The sequence below is a fragment of the Diadema antillarum genome, unplaced genomic scaffold (assembly GCF_040938485.1).
Source record: "Diadema antillarum isolate AM-2024a unplaced genomic scaffold, OU_Dant_1.0 seq00000248_RagTag, whole genome shotgun sequence".
Lineage (NCBI taxonomy): Eukaryota > Metazoa > Echinodermata > Echinoidea > Diadematoida > Diadematidae > Diadema > Diadema antillarum.
The window spans coordinates 487427-509109 of NW_027271292.1; the positions used below are offsets into that span (position 1 = coordinate 487427).

General features: G+C 37.5%; 1 protein-coding gene across 1 annotated transcript in view; it reads left to right on the top strand.

The window, feature by feature from the left end:
• Window positions 1–6481: 6481 nt before the first annotated feature.
• Window positions 6482–21683, top strand: part of LOC139729640 (uncharacterized) — a 36125-nt gene continuing 20923 nt past the window's right edge. The window contains exons 1-5 of the mRNA XM_071640566.1: window positions 6482–6569; window positions 14459–14797; window positions 16877–17054; window positions 18659–18849; window positions 21134–21283. Of these exons, the coding sequence (XP_071496667.1) occupies window positions 6482–6569; window positions 14459–14797; window positions 16877–17054; window positions 18659–18849; window positions 21134–21283 (946 nt within the window). The remainder of the gene's footprint in view (window positions 6570–14458; window positions 14798–16876; window positions 17055–18658; window positions 18850–21133; window positions 21284–21683) is intronic.

The window sequence follows — 21683 nt, forward strand, 5'->3', positions numbered from 1 at the left end:
CAAAAACAGCGGTCGATCCTAATAACGAGCGTTACCGCGGGGAGCTGAAACGAGGCCACGCAAGTTCGTCGGCGATATTTTTTGCCCTGAAACTTCGAATCAAAAAGGGAACAACGGCATTTGATAGAGCTGGATTTTCTCAATCACGTAGGTCAATTTTTTTACGTGAATTTCAGTGTTAATTATTCTTATCAAGCAAATAAACATTAGGCGGTCGATGAGTAGTAGGTCCAACCATACTATTCTCCGTGAAGTTCTCCAATTTCCCCGTCTCCTTCATCGCTGGTGTTTGAGTTCCAACTCCAAGAACACTTGTCCTCGATTTCAATGTCCATATCCAGTCCAACATCTTCGTCGAGCAATCCACGAGACATTTTTCCAATCAAAGTGTAATACCAATACTAATAACTAGCGCCGTGAGGAAAGTAGTAATACCTACTTTTTGTAGACCAATATGCGTTGTTTACGTATTCAGTACATGCTATGCAAGCCAGCTAGCATAGCTAGCAAGAGCGCGCGCTCACTCCAAGCAAATTGGACTGACGGCCTACGTCACGCATGTCCCGGATGTAAAAAGTTATTTCGGGAAGGAGGCAAATTTCTTGCTTCGAATACCTCTTTTAAAACCAACATTTCCCAGTCGGGTGATCAGCTCTGGTTTATATTCTAGCATCATAGCATTCATGAGAGTTCCCTCTTTTACATAGAGACCAAATTTAGCACACTTGTGGCCCATCGTACAATCTTCTCACAGGTACTTTAAGGGATCACCACTTCTTCATAACATTTCTACTGGTTCTACAGCCTGATAGACTTGTCATTATCCAGTCATTTCTGAACGATACAATTATTGAAAGATATAAGTTCTAAGCAATTTCACAATCACTCTTCATCTCATTGTTTCATGGCCTTCTCGTCATTCCTACCCATGCCTTTGAAATTCACAAAACTGAGCCAAATAATCAGCCTGAAAGTTGAAATACTGAGCAGTCAATTCCATCTGACACAGAGACCACATCAAGGAAAGAAAATAAAAGAGTTCATCAAAGATGCCATGGGAATTACTGTCACCCGTCACTCACAACAGATAGCCACAGCCTCATACCATTGTATGTATTAGAGCAACGGGAAAATCAGAGATATTGATTATTATTGCGTAGACTCTAACATTTCAATTATCCTGATGGATCTTGGTGGTTTGCTTCACTTACTGCATTGCACGTTGTCTGCTCCATCACTGGAAAAATAAATTATAAAGGTACAATTGACAATTTTGAGAGATTATGCTCTGCAGTTTGTTGCGAAAAAAACAGGAACAACTAAAGGTCTGCTTTTTCATGCCTTTCATGATGCTGGCTGAAGTTGAAAATTTGAGGATGTCTCCAAGAGCAGATGGACCAAGAAGTATCTAAACCTTGAATCATGCAGAATGTGCTATGACACATGCAGTCTGTGCCTCCAAAAGTTTGACGTGGATGACTTCAATCAGGACAATTTCCTGCTTTACCCTCGTAGAGACTTGATACAATATATCCAGAGAACGAACCTCGTAAACTCTCACAACCTAATTTGTGCCTCTAATGCCTATGAATACGATATATTAGATTGTAGATATTTCCAAATGGTATGCATAAATCGTTCAATTATTATAAAATGCTTCGAGCTTCCTACACCAACGGTAGCCTCAAAATTCATTATCATGCTGAAAAGCAAGAAATGCAAAAGTCATTATTTCTGGAAGAATTTAGAACTAATTCTCCCCTGTGTACTGCTTAAGAGTGCTGTTTCTTTAAAGACACGTGCAGGGAATGAGCCTAGAAAACATTTAATTATCTAAGTGACTATCCCACGAATTATATAGGGCTAATATTGTAAGTTCTTACAACCAAATCGTCTAAATGGGGCATTATTTAGTCACTCAGACACAGTTTTTTTGAAAGTCATTTGTTTTTAACGTCAAAATCACATGATTTCCCATTCACAAATTTTACCCAAACGCTATGCTTTTAAAGGAATGTTTCACATGGCAGCCTTTTTGCATTTCAACACAACAGTGTACCTACAGGACAGGAAACACTTCCGCTCACGCAATATTAAATGAAGTGATTGACTTATACATGATCGTTTCACCATGCTTGGGTCATTACAGATCTTACAGCACCAAATATGGTCAAAATACTTCTTGAATTTCAAGAGTGGCGACCAATACAAATAATCCAATATTACAGAATGTATAGGCCCTATGTGTGTGGGTGTGTTTTAAAGAATGTACACTGTACGCCACCATAAACAATGATATGTCTAAAAGTTGCTTGTATAACCAGAGATATTAATTTAGCTGAAAAGCAGCCATTTTTGATTTTAAGAAGGCAGCCTTGAAAGTGATCTGCAATTTTAGGGGTGGGAAAAGTGCATCTGAATGTTCAACATCATGAGCCCGGTTTATGCCCGAAATGTGAACTGTCTGTATTGCGTACAACATGAGATATGGGTCAAAATATACATTCAGTTATGGCGGCCATTTTGAATTTCAAGATGGCCACCTTTGGTATCAAAATAAATCATCGTTTCAGAAAAAGATGTTTCGGAATGTCTGACAACATATGCATGCTCTCTGCCCCAAATTAGAACCTTACACAATGCATATGATGTGAGATACCGGTCCAATTACATTTGTTATGGTAGCCATTTTGAAATTCAAGATGGCTGCTGAGGAAAATGATCCACCATTAAATAAAAGAATGTATATATTAGCATGACTGACATCATATGCATGCTTTTTGCCCCAAATTTATAGTCTTCATAATGCTTACAACTTGAGATATGGGTAAAAATATATTTAGCTATGGTGGCCATTTTGAATTTCAAGATGGCTGCCTAAAAATGGTATCAAAGCTATCAACAATATTAGAAAATGGTGTATCAGAATGTCTGACATCACAAACATGCTTTTTGCATCAAATCTGAACCTTCTATGATGCTCACATTATGAGAATTGGGTCAAAATACAGTTTGCTATGGCGGCCATTTTGAAATTCAAAATGGCGACTGAAGACGTGGTCGGAAAAAATGGAACTAAAATTTTTTGGATTCAGCACCCCCAAATTGACCAAGTTAGCTAAAAAAATCAATTTTGGCACGAAAATCTCACGGGACCCAATATTTCGACATAGTAGACTGTACTAAAATGTTTCCATACATCTAAGCCTGACTATGTAGGCTGTGGATATTGCACAGTCTCCATGAAGTGTAATACGATTTGTAGTTCAACGTTGAAAAGTGCAACATGGCCATGGGAATTCAATGAATTCGAAAAGTCATGAACAACCATGCACTCGCTTAATTTACTTAGAGAACCTAGCGTCACGTTAGCGAAATGTACACAAATACAAATGTAATGACCCTATAACTGAAAGAGGAATATAATAAAAATCATCTTTCCGGCAAATGATTTAGCAAGTGAATTAAGCATTAACAAATTGGTTTTGAGAGTTGCCAAAGTCGTACTTTCTTCTTCAGATCGGGGGTTGCAGAATCTTTCTTATATTTTATGTTGATAGCACACAAGACCTGTCAATCATGCATCAAATCATGTGATCAATAGAAAGCAACCTCATCTAGCCTTGCAAAGAGAAAAGTTATTATCTTCATATCGCGAAAATTAGAGCAGCTAGGGCATGGTAATCTAGTTAATGGTACTGACATTGTTTTTTTTTTTTTGTTCTCTTTTTATTTTCCGATACCTTCGCAATTGATTCGATAATATGAGAACCATGGTAATTCATGTATGAAAGAGGGGGAGAGAAATGGAAAAAGGTTCAAAGCCCAGTTCCACAAGAAGTCTACAAATTAGATATTGCAGGTAAATGACAAAATGCTGGTGAGGTTTCTGTTAAACGTGCCATTTTATTAGGAATGTGTGTAGTAAAGCGGTGAAGTGCTGGTACATAAAATGCAAATATTTGAGCTTTTAAGTAATGTTTGAATAATTATCATGTTATTCAGTGGATCGCGATATGCAGATAATGTAATTCGCATTAACCTCTTTCTTTCTCACCCCCCCCCCACACTCTCTCTGTATCTATATATTCTAACCATAACGCTTTATTGCATATCATTTAACAGTATTGTTAATAACGTTCATTCCATTGACAGTCTGAAATGTTTGTCCACATAAAAATGCATACACTGAAAGAGAGAGAGAGAGAGAGAGAGAGAGAGAGAGAGGAGGCGTATGCATCATGGTGCTATAGCATTCAAAACTACCCGTATGCATTATACATACATTAGTTGTTCTTGTTAGTCTTGTTTGCTGATTTTTAGTACTGATCTTCATTTAAAGAGGGAAGTACATTTGCTCGCTTAAATAGAAACAAAGTCATCAAAATTCAAGATCTAACGAATTTAAGATGCCAGAAAAGCACGCACACTCACAAAAAAAAAGTCTTTTCACAAAAAGGTAATAGAGAGACAGTCTCCCCTACTAGAGTTTTCTGTGCTTTCTCTTTCCACAATTAATTACACGCACAAAAAAAAATAATAAGTCAGCGCACCATTTCTCTTTCCTTGACTGTTCATTTTTCGTCCATATATCTCTCTGTGACCAATGCTTTTCTTTCAGTAAATGCAATACACAAAATAGATCATACACATACACATGTGTATAACATTTTAATGCCTTTTTTTGTCTGCCATCGTGGTCACTAAGTGCATTTACTCAAGCCTATAGGCAGTTGTATATAAAGACTGAAAACTCGATATGCCTTTCTCCGAACTATAGGCAGTCCATTAGGGACTTCAACACAGGATATAGAGAACAAATAAATGTAGATCCTATTCAGAAGACGCTGGTGAGGCCATAAGCTGCTACGAACTGTAGTCGGGTCAAGTATTTAGGCGGACCATTTGTCATTTAAAAGCGATGAAAGATGCATTCGAATGTCCTCGAATAAAGTGACTATGATAAATGATATAAAGAAATTGAACAACCTTCCAAAACTCGCTGGTGAACTGAGTTTCCTGCTTTTCATTAATGAAAAAAAGTTTTGTATTCACTATCAACTGTGCTTTATGAGAGCGACTCTGAAAAGCACAAATACATGCTTGTTCTTCTTAAATTGCGTCCGATCACCAAGATCAACATTACAAGATCTAACTAGTTCGTTCGATTCAATTTCATTAAAAATCGAATTCGTGATTTCTCAAGTAAACCTGTAAGAGATGTTAAAAGAATCAAGAAATCAAAAGAGCAGGTAGAATGTCTTTCGCACCAGCACCGCCGTGATGAACATTAATGATTCAAATTCACACAAAGCAAGCAATATTGTAGTAAATTCTATTTGACACTGTTTTTATGCCAATGTTTTTGTTCTCTTCCTCTGACTGAATAATTTGTGCAAATTGTATGTACTTTGAATTCGGACCCTTGCTTTCACATTTAATTTTCTTTTCATCAGGCAATTAAAGTAACAAACATCCACTTTCATACACAGACCGTTATTTTACGACTATGGCTCTCGAATACGGACAGAGACAGTTTGGCTAAAGTATTTGACAACCAGCAAAACTACCTGTAACAGGCCAACAATCTACCGACAGATCTACAGCTACAGGTTGTTGAAGTGCGTTGACACGGGAAAGGTTCATGCAAAGCTACCTATGAAAGAATCCCGAAATGTCAAAACGTGACATAAAGCACAATCTGTATATACACAATACATTTCTATGTAAATAGAAAAATAAATATAGATTAATCTTATACATAACGTTCATAGTTTTATCAATCAGATTAGAACTTTGAAAATGAAAAGCAATTTACTTCTACGATGTACTTGAACAGAGTTTTACATTGAAACTTTGAAAACAAAAAAGGAAATCTTGTTACCAAAACTTCAAAACAAAAACATAAGGTGAATATGACATGATGACAGTTGCTCAAAATTGTGCGATAACCATATTTACAGCGTAAAATCAAATGAATTTCTTTCTTTGTTGAATGAAATAAGAAAGGAACATAAAAACAAAATGGACCATGAGAGCAGAGAGTTGACGAAAATCCCTCCAATTCTAATGCCTATTCATGAATATGAATGCATTGCTAATGAAATTGGGTCGGAAAATTTGTAAATAGATGATAGAATAAATACATGAACAAAGATACAGTAGGCTATGACGAAGGACAATCTTCCACTGAAGGATAACACGTGCAATTAATTGCTACCACCTATAGCGGTCACGTGCTCTTGAGCTTCAGCCCATAGCAACCGTATAAATGCGATCTGTTTCTGTCGAGGGTGCCACAATTAATGGGGATGTCGGACCAACTGGATGCAAGAAACAAATCTAGCGAGTGTTGAAGCCAGGAAGTTCTGAGATACCTAAAGCACTTCTGATTCAGTTATCTCTGCCTAGTGCCCTTGAAACTGAGATAAACGATCAAGCTCATGCTACGCCGGATGCACACTAATGTATTGATAATCTAATGGCGAAGGAACTGGAGATATTCTGCTGTTCTGCAGTATTTGTGATGGTACTAATCCTGGGTTATGTGGAGAGTGAAACTGGAGAAGGTGAGTGGCAATTAACGATCGCTTCTCTTTTAACCATTCAAGAACAATTTACTATCCTCAGTCTTAGTCTTTCGACCTCAATTATGTGATTTATTGAGTATATATATATATATATATATATATATATATAAAACATATATATCTATATCTACATGTATTATGTATATGTGACCGTGCATCACAAAACCAACAAAAAGTCGCACCCCTTGAAATTTATGTGAGGACTCAAAAACGGGTCTACCAAGTCAATGGTCTGTTTTCATGTTTTCTGAAAGAGCTATTTTTCTTCTACATTATTCCTAAGTTTGGGATCATAACATGATTGGCTTACGGGAAAGTGTGTTTTCAGCAGTTTTACGAGTAGTGGGAGCAGGCATGCCTTTCAGAGACCCTTTTTATTTTTTGAAAATCCTTTGCACACTCATCACTTTCAATCCCAATAACTTTTGAAAGGATAATGCTATTGTTTTGAGAGTTGGCATTTGTGGACGGAATGTGTTGATAGAGCGTGTTCAATTTCAGCTTAATCTAATTAGCCCTTTATTGTTCATGCTCCAGTGGTTTATATCCTGTTTTTATTTTGTCCCATTCATCGAAAAGCTAGCACAGCTTAGGAAAGATTAAGCGCTTGAATAGACCCTGTACTTCAGAGCCTTTTTTTTCTCAGCTCACACTTATCCAGAATGTGTGCTTTCTATCCAATATTTAGAATTGTTAGGAGAATCCATTTGAATTGAGTTATACATCATTTTAAAGCTAAGAGTCTGTTCTTTCAAATTCTGCGCTTAACTAAAAATCCGTGCCCAGCCACTTTTTGCTGCTTTTTTTTTTTAATGCGGGGTCACATATATGTTTTTGTTTGTATATATATACGTATTCAATATAGTTATATATACGTATTCAATATAGGCAGGGATGAAAGCACACAGCTGAGAGAATGTCTGCCAGCAGTGGCTATCTATGTTGCACTATAGACACAGCACATGTATGCACACACACACACACACACACACACATGCATGCATGCAAATATACTATACATGTACATAACTGTGAATCAAAAAAAAAATCGACTCTCGCGAAAGTCGCGTTTTCTTTTTTCTTTTTCAGTCCCTAGAGCTTCGGCTCGTGCGAGGTTTGCTGTACCCAGGTATATGCAACATTTGCCATAGCCTGTAGCTTGTCACTACAATGTATTTTCATACTCATTGTTGCCTCTCTGTACTACTCCCTTTGAGGAATATTTCATTTCAATGTTGTCATGGGAACTATTATCATGTTTTCGTTGTTTGTTTTTTGTTTTTGTGTTTGTGATGTCATGTATTTTTGTAAGGCAGCTCACCACAAGCTTTGCTTTTTTGAGGTTCTGCCTTCCTGTACAATAATTTCATGCATGTGATTTCCTACATGAAAAAAAGATGGAAAATAAATGTTATACAAACTTGAAATTATAGATAATATTCTGCCTGTCATCACTAGCATTCTTTTAACCTTTTGTGACCATTACTGTAATCAGAGGCTGTTATTCCTTTAAATGTTACAATCGTTTAGACTTAGACGTGTTATGTGATTTGTTGGTATGGCATTATTTGGTGTACTTGGGAGGTTTTTGGATTAACAGGTGCTAAGTTATCTACCCTCTTGAGTGCGCAAAGGTAATAAATACATACGGTTTGGGCCTCTCAATTTTGGATTTTCTCATTTTCTGTCTCATATCTTTCACGTCTTTTATTTAGCAGTATTCCTTTCTGACAATGCCAAACGGAATGGTGGTGCATGGTGATGATATATATTGATTAAGAATGTTGATGATGTATATACATTATAACAGCTATCTACATTTTTTTATCTCATATTTATGACAATTCCGATATTTTTCAAGGAGCAAGCATGACAAATGCGTTGAGACGTAGATGCATTTTCTAGCGAATAAGCGGAATAAAAACTGGTTACAGCGCTCGATACAAGGCAATCAACAGAAAATTATACAGTGTCCAGTGCAATTAATGATTTTCTGAAAACAATTTTCTGACACTCTGTTTAAGCGTTGCGACCATAAAACGTAAGTAGGAACACAATCTTTATTTCTGTTTATCTTTGTTTTTTTGGGGGGAGGGGGTGTAGTTCAAACATATTGCTGCAGATAGTATGACGTAATGTTCAATGGGAATTCCAGGGCTAGTTTTAAGTTAGTTGGACAAGAAAGAGTGAAATCTAATAAGTTCAACAGTAAGGAAAAAAATGACGGAAATGAGCTATATATAAAAATGAAATAGGGAGGTTATGATATTATGAAGTTGTTTTTTTTTTATTTCTGCAAAACAGTTTTCTTAGAGTTGATGTGAATACGTAAAAATGTGAGCTGATGATGTGGTTACCGCACAATTTTTTTTTCATTGGTCGTGTACCAAAAAAAAAAAAAAAATGGCGAAAATTAAAACATTCCGTTACAAAAGTGTAAAACATACAGTTACTTTTATTCTTGGTTGAAGAATTTCAAAGCAGGCATTCCTGTTCAAAATAATTAATAGTCAAGGGTAATAAGGATTTGAGATTGGGCATAATTTCGTTTGAATAAAAAATGAGATATCCAATTTTTTTTAATACGCACTATCAATATGGAAAAAGTTGTGAGGGAATGACATCATCACTCCACTATTTGCATATTCATTATTTCTTTTTGACTGGTCAAAGGGGTGCTGTTCGTTATTCCGAAGGTTCGCTATTCCGAAGGGTCGTTAATCCGAAACACGCAAGTTCCCTATACCTACAGGTTCGTTAATCCGAAAATTTGTGCCGTTATTTCGAAGGTTCGTTATTCCGAGGATTGGTTAATCCGATAATGAATTTCGGAACAATGAACCTTCGGAATAACGAATTTTAGGAATAAAGAGCCTTCGGAATAACGACCCTTCGGAATAACGAGCTGTAACCGGTCAAAGAATATTTCGAGAAAAATCATGGACGCTTCCTATTTCAACCTCATTATTCATATGATTTTTGTCAAATTTAGCCATCAAAATTGTTGTGTTAAAAAAAAAAATTACTCCCTCTATTCAAACAAACTTTCAGCTGAAGTCTAATTTCCCCTTTAAGAACACTTTTTCCCCATGACTTTACCCCATGACTTTACCCCATCAATATCAATTTCCACAAACCCTGTATAAACGCTACGACTACACGTTAAAACGCGCAGTCATACGTCATACACGTGAATATGAATACAGTCGTTGGTGTTTTCGGTTCATACATTTTACAGCATAGTAGGTTTATAGTACAATGCTGAGTGCTAAATAGTGAAGATGGTGTTTTCCAACGGTCTTGGTACCGGTAAAGATATTTTCATTGGTAATGAGTAGATGAATACAATAAAACATGTACAAAATAGAAATTAAATGGCATCAAGGCAAAAATGTCGCTCACAAAGCTTAAAAAGAACTATGATGGTTGCCTATTCGTTTCAAATAAAATACACAGCTTGATGACAGAATAAATTGTGTTTTTTTTTCTTGTAAGTACATGGCATGTAAAAAGAAATACAAAAATTGATACAGAATTCTAGCATGTTTTTAGTGCTTAATTTCAATTGTCAAACTGACGGAGTGAACGAAAAATGGAAGCGTTTATATATTTAGAACATGTCATAGAAAGCTTGCTGTTTAAAGAAAACCGTCATAGATGATAAAAATCAGTGTCTGATTGTGCACACAATCTGATATTATCACTGTAGCAATTAACGAAGCGAGGCAATGTAGTTTAGTAAAATATGACTGCATAATATTTGCCAACCAGGCAAAATACATGAAATTGTATTCCACTCAAATCTATCATGATCCTAGTGCATTTTCGTCCGTTGAGCAAATCTGTTTTTATTGTTTTTAATTTATCTTTACTTTATTGTGTTTTTTTCTTTTGTATGAATCGATGCAATTGACTGTAGTAGTTCATCATTATGTTGTGTTTTCATGGTGAGAGATACGTGAACGGATCTCAATTGAACTCATGCATCCTGCACGCTATTACGTCTATTAATGTCTAACTAATGGGTCTGTACGTAAATTATTTGACATCTTTATGGCCCTGTCACACCTTTCCGGGTAAGCCTTGCGGGCTTGTTGCGTGCAGGGATTTTCCAGCAAGCAGGAACATCTTCGGGGGGAAGACTAGGATTTCGCCAGTTTTGCTTGCGCCTTTCCTGCTGAAAGCGTACGTACTACTTACGTCTTACTGAAGTTCTAGTTACTGAAGACATACGGGCACTGAGAAGTACCTGCGTTACAATTGCATGTTACCTGCTTGGGAATTGCCTGCGAGATGCGGCCGCTATGAGCCCCCTGCGTTCTGCGTGGACCCTTGCGGGCAATACCCGCGACTCACCCGGAACAGGTTTTGACCATGCTCACCCTTTCCGGGCGAGCCTTGCTTGTTACTTGCGGGAGACAATTTCTGCTACCCGGAGGTCCCCGCAGATGGCACGCACCCGACAGTACCTAGCACGTTTCTCGCCCGTAGTTGCCATTAGGTGGGCACGCAATCCGATTTACCCGCAGCCAAGTTTTGAGCATGACCAAAACTTGTTCCGGGTGAGTAGCGGGGATTGCCCGCAGATGTCCATGCAGAACACCAGTAGGAGACCCGTATCTGCAGCAAGTCACAGGCAATTAACCCTCTTGAAGTACGTAGGTTGCTCGTGGATGTGTGCCTATGCGCTATACAAGCGCCTCATCGACCAAGATTAATGACATTCTGTGCCATATTGAAGTCCTTCAGAGGGATTCCTGCACAGAGTTGTCAGCCCTCATGCGCCATCCATGCGCCTGACACGCAGGTCACACGGAATACATTTGAGCCAAAATCATCGTCCGCCCGCAAAAATTGTGCACACGCAACAAGCTCGCGTAGATTGCCCGGAAAGGTGTGACAGGGCCTAAAACTTGGATGCGGGTAAATTGGACTTGCGTGCGCAACTCCGGGCGACTACGGTCGAGATGCGTGCTAGGTACTGTCATGTGAGGGGCATCTGGGTAGCAAAAATTGTTCTTCGCAAGTTGCACGCAAGGCTTGCCCGGAAAGGTGTGACACGGCCTTTACATGCATATTTTACTTTCTCAAAAGGTCGTGACTATAGAGAGAATTAGAATTTAATCAGCTTATCACGGCTGCGGGATTACCAGTCACGTTTACAGATTTATCCAACCAATTTTCATCTCAAAAGCGCAGAGGCTGGCTGGGTCGGCATTTGCAAATAAAAGTTTCTGCCGGCAACTCGCTCGGCTCCATTAACAAAGTAGCATTATACAACACTCCAGGGGCGGATCAAGGAATTCCATAAAGAGGGGCGCCTTTACATGATTAAAGGGGGGGGGCGCACGCACCCCTCCCCCATTTTGTCTTTCTATTTCTTTTGTTTAAAAAAAAATAGATAAATGGGGGCGCCCGGTGCGCTCCCCATCCCTCCTTGGATCCGCCACTGCAGTCCACTGTGACTTCGTGGTTTTTATATACGTATTTGTCCTGTTCTGAAATTTGAAAGTCCTCTAGAACATTCTTCGAGACTGAAAGTATAATCAAATCATGTAGAGAACAAAATAATGATTGCCTTTATTTATAAACGCACATATTTTATTGCTTTAATAACCATATGAGAACAGTAGTTTTTGAACGTTAAGTGCTTAAAAAACAGGGATGCTCCCTTTCAATCAATAATTTGATTTTCTTTCCAGATTCATCTAAAGTTCAGCTTAGATGCACTCCCACTGAAATGTCCGTTCACATACTCAGAATAAAACATTGACAGAAGGCTCAAATTTCGAGAACGTGTGCGGAAAGCTGTTTGAGCTTATCACGTTGCTGTACCAATAGAGAACTTACTTTAAACATTCTCACTTCTGTATGCTATCCTGATATGTATTTTCATCAGCAAGAAGTGGGGAAAACTTAATTCAATTAAATCTTTTAAAAAAATAACACATCCGTTGTATGCCTCGACGTGCACAAGAATAAAGGAAGTATTGGGCAAATTTGACGTGGGAAATCCAATAACTGTACTACTGTAAAAGGATATCAAAAGAGACCAAAATGGTGACAGGAAAAATGAACAAAAGTTTGTCAGTCTTAGACTCTAGTCTCTTAGAGTCTCTTAGTCTCCAACATATAATTGCACTTGCATGTATATAACCAATGTATCATTTTATCTATGAATTGTCTCAATAGGATTTAATCAATTTAAAAAAAATACGGATTGAGATATAATAAAATTATCAAGAAATGCAGTGAAGATTACAGCAATATACAGATGGCGACAGCAAATAGTGGCAAAAGACGAAAGGAAAACCAAAAGGGGAATTCATTACCACGTTGTATTGAAGAGCCTATCCATGCATCTTGTTACGAAATATTGTAATAGTTTTATCCACACAAAGATTTTAGACATGTTCTGGATATGATTTGATTACCCTCAATATGTTCAAAATGGAAACGGCATTTGGAAAGTCCCCCTGAAACTATAAAAATGGAAAAGTATCACATTATGATATTTCGTTTTACTCTGGATATTGGTTTGAGATACTTTACGTATAAGGTAGGGGATTTTGTGTTTAGATAAGCAACTGCATAAGATAAAAAAGTCAGCAGTGATGACTGTTCGTTTTGTAAAGAAGATTTGGTTTGTATAAAAGTGAAAGAACAAAGTTCCTAGTTTTAACTTTATGAAGAAAAAAAATCTATATATTATCATTCTTTATTGAGCCGTGTTATGCCAATATTGTCAGGATTGTTATCAAAAGCAAAACATCATTTCCTTTGTTGAAATGATTTCTGAAATAATAATAATTAGTATGTAACTAAGCATTGTTTTCTGAAGAATTTACCGTGAAAACAGCCCAATAAATCGAACATTCGAGTGAAAGGTCTGAACAGTCATGAAAGGGCACTTCCACATAATGTTTAAATTGACTTGAAAAACCAGAGTAAAATCATTTACAAAAGGACAGAAAACCAGGCAGTGTGATAATGCATAGCGAATTTGCACCTGTTTTCACAAAACAGTGAATATAGGGAGAGCAACCACATAAACAACTTGGGGGAGGGGACGATATGATAACCGCATAAAGCCCCCAGTGACCTACTCATAAATCCACACATTTATTTTTTAGTTTTGTGATAATTTAGTTACGTTGACTTCGAGGAGAGGGTTTATATTTCCTATTATATTTCCACCAAAGTCATAAGTTTGATAATATTTTTACGCCCAAAACCGATAGAAGAGTGTGGGATGACGACTCAGCTAATTTACTTTCTATGCATAATCGGCTATACAAAGATCAATAGTTCTTAAAAGCTTATGAAAGTCAAAAACCCACCCTTTTCTCATTTTTGTCCAATTCAAATGAAACTTGTATTAATCTGTTTTAATTTCACTTTATATATCATTATAGTGAACTTGTCATTGGAATATAAATTGAATTTGAAGCTAGTCTAGTTTTGTTTCGTTGAGCGTTGTTATCTTGCCATAAAATTCATGACTGAAAAGTGTAGTAGATGATAATTTAAACATACAGCCGAGTATAAAACTTGAATTAAACTCAATTTTTCCGACGTTTCGCCCATTATCAATTGGCATTTTCGGGCAAATGACTAAATTTGCCCGAAGAAGTCAATTGATAATCGGCGAAACGTCGCAAAAAGTGAGTTTATTTCCCGTTTTTTTTTTCATTCCACTAAATCGATCTCATTATGGTCGTATTTTTGATATATTCTTGTTTACATGTAGGGGGTAAGAAAAAAGCAGCAGCAATGTATGAAGGTGCATTATGAAATCCTTGTCATTATTTTCGTGTTTGTTTTCCTTGGATGCATTCATTAAATAATTTCATGTTCTTACCAATTAGCACAAGCCATCACAATATCAGTTGGTAAGACAAAGGTTGTGACGTCACCAAACTACCCAAACAACTACGTGAACAATGTCCATCTGACGTGGCTCATCCAGTCTCCACAAAACGAGAGTATTGTCTTGAGCTTTGATGATTTCGACCTCGAACCTGGCTACGATGTGCTCAAAGTCGGCTTCGGTAACGTTTCGGGACTCGAAGAGACTAGGCTGATAACACTTAGTGGGGGCGCCCTTCCTTCAGACGTTAATTGTAGACATAGTGAAGCGTGGCTGGAGTTCATCACAGATTCTGAGGTTGTTCGGAGAGGGTTTCTCGTCAACATCAGTGCTAAAGGTAAGGCTTAGCATCTCTTGGCTTTATTCGTCCCGTGATATTCCACAATATGCCTATTATTCCCCCCCCCCCCCCCACCACCACCACCACCACACACACAACCACACACGCACACTCAGGCGGTCAACCATTTATGCAGCAAATCAGCATGACGTATGTGCAGTGCATGTAGTCCTGCAAAGAAAAGGCCGTTCCGGCATCATGCTTCCAAGAACACCAAAAAGCACCATTACCATATTTCGGAATTTTTCGGGTGGTTTAAACTAATCCTAGTCGGAACCCTATTTCAAGATTGTTTGGGAACTGTCTCGCAAATAAGGATGCAGAAAAGCAGTGTGATACTAGTAGTTTATCTAGGTATTAGGTATCACGTGTTGACAAACATTACTTGTTAGCTGTATTACATAGCAATATTATTACTATAGTTATACAGTGTAACATGTTAATATTATCATAGGCCTCTCATCGCATCTGAGCATGAAAGTCACGTAGATGTGTTTCTCGAATTCCTCAAAACCGCAGAGGGCTAATGACCCAGGGAATCGCTCAAATTTCACGTAGGGCTATTCATTGATAGCAAAGAAGATAGAAGCACAGATGGATATAACTCCCCTAATTTGCCTTAACGTTATGGTAGTGTGCGCATGGGCAGGTGACCATTAGGTATCGCGAACGTATCGGTCACGTGACCCTTTGGAGTACTAGTAAATTCTGCCTCTCCTTCATATTCAGCTTTTGAGGGGTGCATACAGGGTCACATGGTGTAGGACCTTATCATGTCATATAAAGAAATTGTGCCTGAGCAACGAATAAGATCGAAGATATGCCATTTAATTTCCAATCTGTACTCCCTCAAAGTTCGAGGTAACTAATGACCGTGTGTAGGCCTCCATGGTGTTGGTGCGTGTGTGTGTGTGTGTGTGTGTGTGTGTGTGTTCAGAAAATTCCGGGGGTGCCCCTTTTCTCCCTCTCTCTCCCTCTCTCTCTCACTCTCTCTCACTCTCCCATTCCTCTGATCTCCCCCTCGCTTTTACCATCGTAGATACCAAACTGAACTTCGAATTCCATCATTCATAATTTTGGGGTGTCCGGGTTTTTTTTTTGTGATAACTGATGTAGGCTAATGATATTATTTTCTCAAGAAAGACCTATAGAAATCATTCTAAAGATACATTTTTTCGTGATTAGATTATATTTTTCTATACTCACACAAGCTGCTGACCACTTCTTTTTATAGGAGAAGGTCATCCAATTAAGACCTGATGGAGTTTGCAAATTGACTGGGAAAAGTTTTATGAAAATGGCTGCTCCTTATGAGTACTGACGAATGACGATTAGGAAAATTAAACTACGAAATTATCCCCCCCCCCCCCTCAAAAAAAGAAATGATTTCTATTGGTCATTGCGGACACAGATATCAAAGTAATCATTAGCCTACATTATGAAAAAGGACAACCCAAATATTATACATAATGATGACATTGAAAACCGAATAGAGTGTGTACATGGCCAGAAGAGCCAGGCAAGAAAGAGAGAGAGAGAAAGAGAGAAAAGGATCTTTTATGTATCTCTCCCCGTCTATTGGCATTATAAATACGCCTGCATCCCAACCTGCTTTACTCTCAATAGTTAGCTCGAACTTTCAGAGACTACAGATAGGAAAAGAAAGGGCATTTCTTCAATATTCTATTTCATGCATATAGGCAGAAATTATGCCCCTGTGTGGCATAATGAGGTTCTAATTACTTGTGGTTATGTATGTCACGTATGTATGCAAGCATAAAATGGAGAAAATGAAAGGGAGGCAAATTCACCACTCCATTGAGTCACAAGTACGCGAGCTTTTAATGTAGCAACGGTTTGATTACTATACTGACCACCGTGTACTCCATTGCGTGATACGCCTGTTTGTGTTTAAAATCGGAGGGTACAAACCATTTTTTACGCCCACTGCCAGCGCGCTGATTGATACCAATCCAACAATAGATATAGACGTTGTGATCTACGAGTATTGTATTTTTCCCCTAAAGATGCTAGCATTTGCTCATCTGGTGCTTCTAATGTTCTCTTGACTCGTAGTTGAAACCATGGACTATGAAGGTCATGGAAGCTGTAATGTGACATGGCCTTGGCATTATGTGGAATTTCCTGGCTATCCGTCTAGCGGGAGTCTGAATACTATGATCTCTTACGTCATCGAAGCTCCACCTGAGTGCGTTGTCCGCATCTATGTAGTATATCGCGCAGGTGAATATGGGTGAGTCTTCCGTCATGAGAGTAAAAAAATAATTTTTCTTAAATTATGATAAGCGTGACCTTGCATCACAAAACCAGCAAAAAGTCGCCAGACATGGAATTTTAGTTAAGGGCAGATTCTGAAAGAGCAGACTCTAAGCTTTAAAATGATATACTAATTCAATTCAAATGGACTCTCCTATAACCTATCTAAATATTAGTAAGAAAGCACACACTCTGGTAAAGTGTGAACTGATAAAAGAGTAAAGGGTCTATTCAAGCGCTTAATCTTTACCAAGCCGTGCAAGCTGTGCGATGAATTGGACAAAGAAAGAGGATGTAAACCACCGGAGCAACAACAATGTAGGAATTATCAGATTAAGCTGAAATTGAGCATGCTCTATTAACACATTCTGTCCATGATTAATGCTAACTTTCAAAACAGTAGCGTTTTGCTTTCAAAAGTTATAGTTGAAAGTGAAGAGTGTGCAAAGGATATCAAAAGGGGCCTCTATGATATACCTGACCACACTACTCTACAAAAAAGGGGGTTGGAGAAAAACTACTGAAAACGCATGTCACTTTCCGATTCATTTTATGATCCCAAACTTAAGAAGAATAGCTCCGTCACAAAGCATGAAAAACTCAAAACTGACTAGGTTAACCCGTTTCACCTTTTTTGAGTCCTCATATAAAATCAAGGAGTGCGACTTTTAGTTGGTTTTTTGTGATGCACAGTCACAATGATTTTTTATCTCAATGCTGAATAGTAAACAAAGTCCTGCGATCCAATGCATTCTCGCTACTCGGTGATATCGAATATTGAAGGACAAGTACACCTTATACACGTATATTTTATGACTTGAGAAAATGCGGCAATATAAATAGATAACATTAGTGAAAGGTTGAGAAAAAGCAGACAAACTATTCAACTTTTATGAATTTTTGAAGTTTCATTGGCGCCATCGCTGGATAAGAAGACTACTACAGCTTGTGATATCACACGTGTAGAACGATATAAAGAGAATTCTGAAGAAATTCAACAATTATTTTCAATATTCTCGGAAAAGAAATAAAAGAGTACTTAATTTGCCTCTTTCAGGAATGCAGGGGGAAAATATTACCCTTAACACAGTGGCAAGTCGAGGGAATGTGTACTTTTGTCCAAAAAAAAATGACACTTTGTAAAATTCTCTTTATATTTTCCTGTTATCGTTCAATGTATGTGACATCATAAACTGCAGTAGTCTTCTTGTAGAGCAGTGAATACACAGAAACTTTAAAAATCTTAACTTTCAAAGGATTGTCTGATTTCCTCAAACTTTCACTGATGTATTCTTACTAATATTGCTGCACGCACTCAACCCACATGTATAAGAAGGTGAACTTGTCCTTTAAGAAAGATGTGATGGGATAGAACCATTTCCAACTCACAATTCTTTGGTTCATAAACATTTTTGTTGTATCAACACAGGTAAGAAAATAAGAAAACTGAATATCATATCCAACTTCATTGTGTATGTGTAGCCTTGTATAAACTCGTGCGCATGTTTTTGCAATTTGCAAAAATGCCAAATAAGCATTATAGATATATATTTTCAAGTGTGTACCTATCCCTCACAATAGTCGTGATCTTTTGGTGGTCGGCGACGGAAAGGAAGTCGGTAGACGAGATTCCATCCTCGACACGTTCACGGGTGACATCAGCCTTCGCCTTTACGAGATCGAATCTATCTCCCGTTGGATGTGGTTTATGCTGGTCAGTGACTACGCTGAGCCGGCCACTCGGTTCGATGTGGAGTTCATTTTTGCCACTGGTAAGTTCCCGGATGCTTTGACTGTCTTTGACATTTTTTTAAACAATTGGATTGTAAATAAAAGACGTTAAAAGGTCATGATATCAGGTTTATTACATCTGTATTCAATCATCGAGTAAGAATTAATTGCATACTTGGTGGAACTAAAAGAAAGAAAAAGATGATTTGATTTGTATATCATAAACAGCATCTTTCATGAGGAGTATAGAGAATTGTATGTTTCCAATCATATCAGCTTATGCAATCTTTCAACAAGAATCGCACAAAATTACCTTTCTTCTTCTATACTCATTGAAGGTGCAACGTTGGGACATTCCCTTTACTGCATAGTTATTCACTGTTTATGTATTGAAGATGATGGATCTTTGTCTCTGTATTTAGGTTCTTTACGGAAAGAGCAATTAAATCAATTTCCATTACCTTATGTGGCGGTCTTTCTTTATTTCCAGTACATACTCACATAGGACACAAATGACACTTGTAATTTCATTATATTGTTGTTTTTCTTGTTTTTAAGTGATATATTAAAACAGGAATGATAGTGAAGACAATTTCGATATAGGAATTCAATAGGCTTATACTGTGATAATCACAGTTGATTATTATTGTTGGGTAAATTGTACCGCAAAGAATAAGGATGATGATAACTCATTCATGCTTTAAGTAAGGAACGACATCGTCACCACTTATAACTTTTGATTTATCCAAGAAGGATCCTCTGACCCTGATATACATGTTTTTCACCTCTAAAGTTATTTTTGTTTATTCGATCTTTGTCATTACTTAGTCAAGATTCACCTCTCTTACGGTGAAGTGGCGACGATAACGTCTAATGTGGATTTGCTCGAGATTTGGAGTAACCAACATGAAGCCCGATGGACTGTAGAGGCACCGGAAGATGCTTCTATTCGCGTACACTTCAAATCGATAGCTTTGGATATAGCCGATGAGAGAATAGTACTGGCTGCGGGGTTGTTACCCAACAAAATAACTGGTTTTCGCTGTATAGTCACCGGCTATGAAAGTCAAGACATAGTTATCTATTCTCATCGTATAGCGCTGGTCTACAAAGTCATATGGTTGTATGAACATCAAAACAACGGATCGTTTATTTTGGAGCTTACTGCAATCCCTCCCACAGGTACGATGTGTCACACTGCATAAAATCACATGCTGTTAACCGTGTTCATTCATTTCTTGTTCAATTTAATTTATACTTTTCATATAATAGAAAAATTCCTATAATTCTTTGAAAACGATAAGAATTTTATTTGGCATTATTCTTAGCATTATGATATGCAAAAGAATGTTCAATTTCTGAAATTGTATGAACTTCTACCAGGTATGCTCACAAACTATATTTCTATTAGTAGAATAATTTGAATAAAAGATGAATAACGACAAATGTCACGAAGGTAAATCTGCAGTTTTCTCAGACGCTGTCACGATGATATTTTGGGAGGATTTTAAAGAGATGACAGATAAAAAAATAAATAAATAAATGAATAAATAAATGATTTAATGTAACGAGAAATGAGCCCAGCGCTGTATTCATTTGCCAAAGTTTGAGGCAACCATCTTGTATTATTCCACTCACTCTTTGCATACAACATAATTCCGCATTGAGAAGTAATTACTGATTTTTTTCTTTCGATTTTTGTTTAAATTAAGACTGTGACGAAGTAGACCTCTGTGAGCTTACAGCGGATGATAGGGGCATAAGACTACCCCGTACTGGATCTATTATCATACCATCAACTTTTTACCCCGACTTGTACCCCGCGAGCTTCTTTCGTGAGTGGGTAGTCTTTGCTCCAGTCGGTTATGTCATCAAAGTCACAATGCTCCACATCAATGTGACAACTCTGGATAATGACCTCACCATAGGATGTGGTGCATCGAGGTATTATGGTATGTACATTATTTACATAGCCACCATGTCAACTATTCTTTTTGTTGTTATTTTCTTCGCTGAGGGTTACATGAACCCTGAAAGTAACACTTTTGCATCTTGTATACAAAGGTATAGTTTTCTGATAGAAAAATGAGTTTTTTAACATGGATATTACATAATCCCGAACTGTCTTTTTATCAAAGTTATGTGCGATGTTTCGTCTTCAACACGCACGAGTATAGAAGCAGAAGTTTCTTGTTTCCTCAAAAATACAAAAATTCAAGAATGTGTATTATGCGACCAGCGATGTTCACGCGTTTCATATGATTCATTTTGAATACAGAGATTGAGACTTGAATATGCTGTTTCTTTCCTCATTTTTTTTTCAAGTATCTGAGAGTCAAACCATATGGGACAGTCAAAACTTTCCTGTTACTGACCCCTTGGCCATCAGTCACTGCAATCGAATATGGATTGAATTGGATACAGATACCACAGAAATCGGACAAGGCTTCAAACTTGAGCTTACCGCTCTCACAGGTATAGAAACCTTCTTCATTATCAATTTTGTCTTTCGATATTTCAGTTTCTTATGCACTGGTTCACTTACGTACTATTTTTACGTGGACTTCGACTGTAATTTTGTGTACAATTAGCAACAAGTAAAGACATACTTGTATGTGATTGAAAATTCGACGTAAATAAGCATCGAATATTTAGTGTTTGGTAGTAGCCATGATAAAAAATCATACGTAATGGGGGTTGGACTCAAACCAAGGATATGCTAATTACTCTAGACAGGTGTTATAAGTAATAGACCACCAGGATTCCACCCAGCGGCCAGATCTGATTTGTATCCCCTATAGCAGTTGTTACTATACGTATACATTTCACATTAATGAATCCATAATATTATTAAATACAGACAGACATCAGTCGT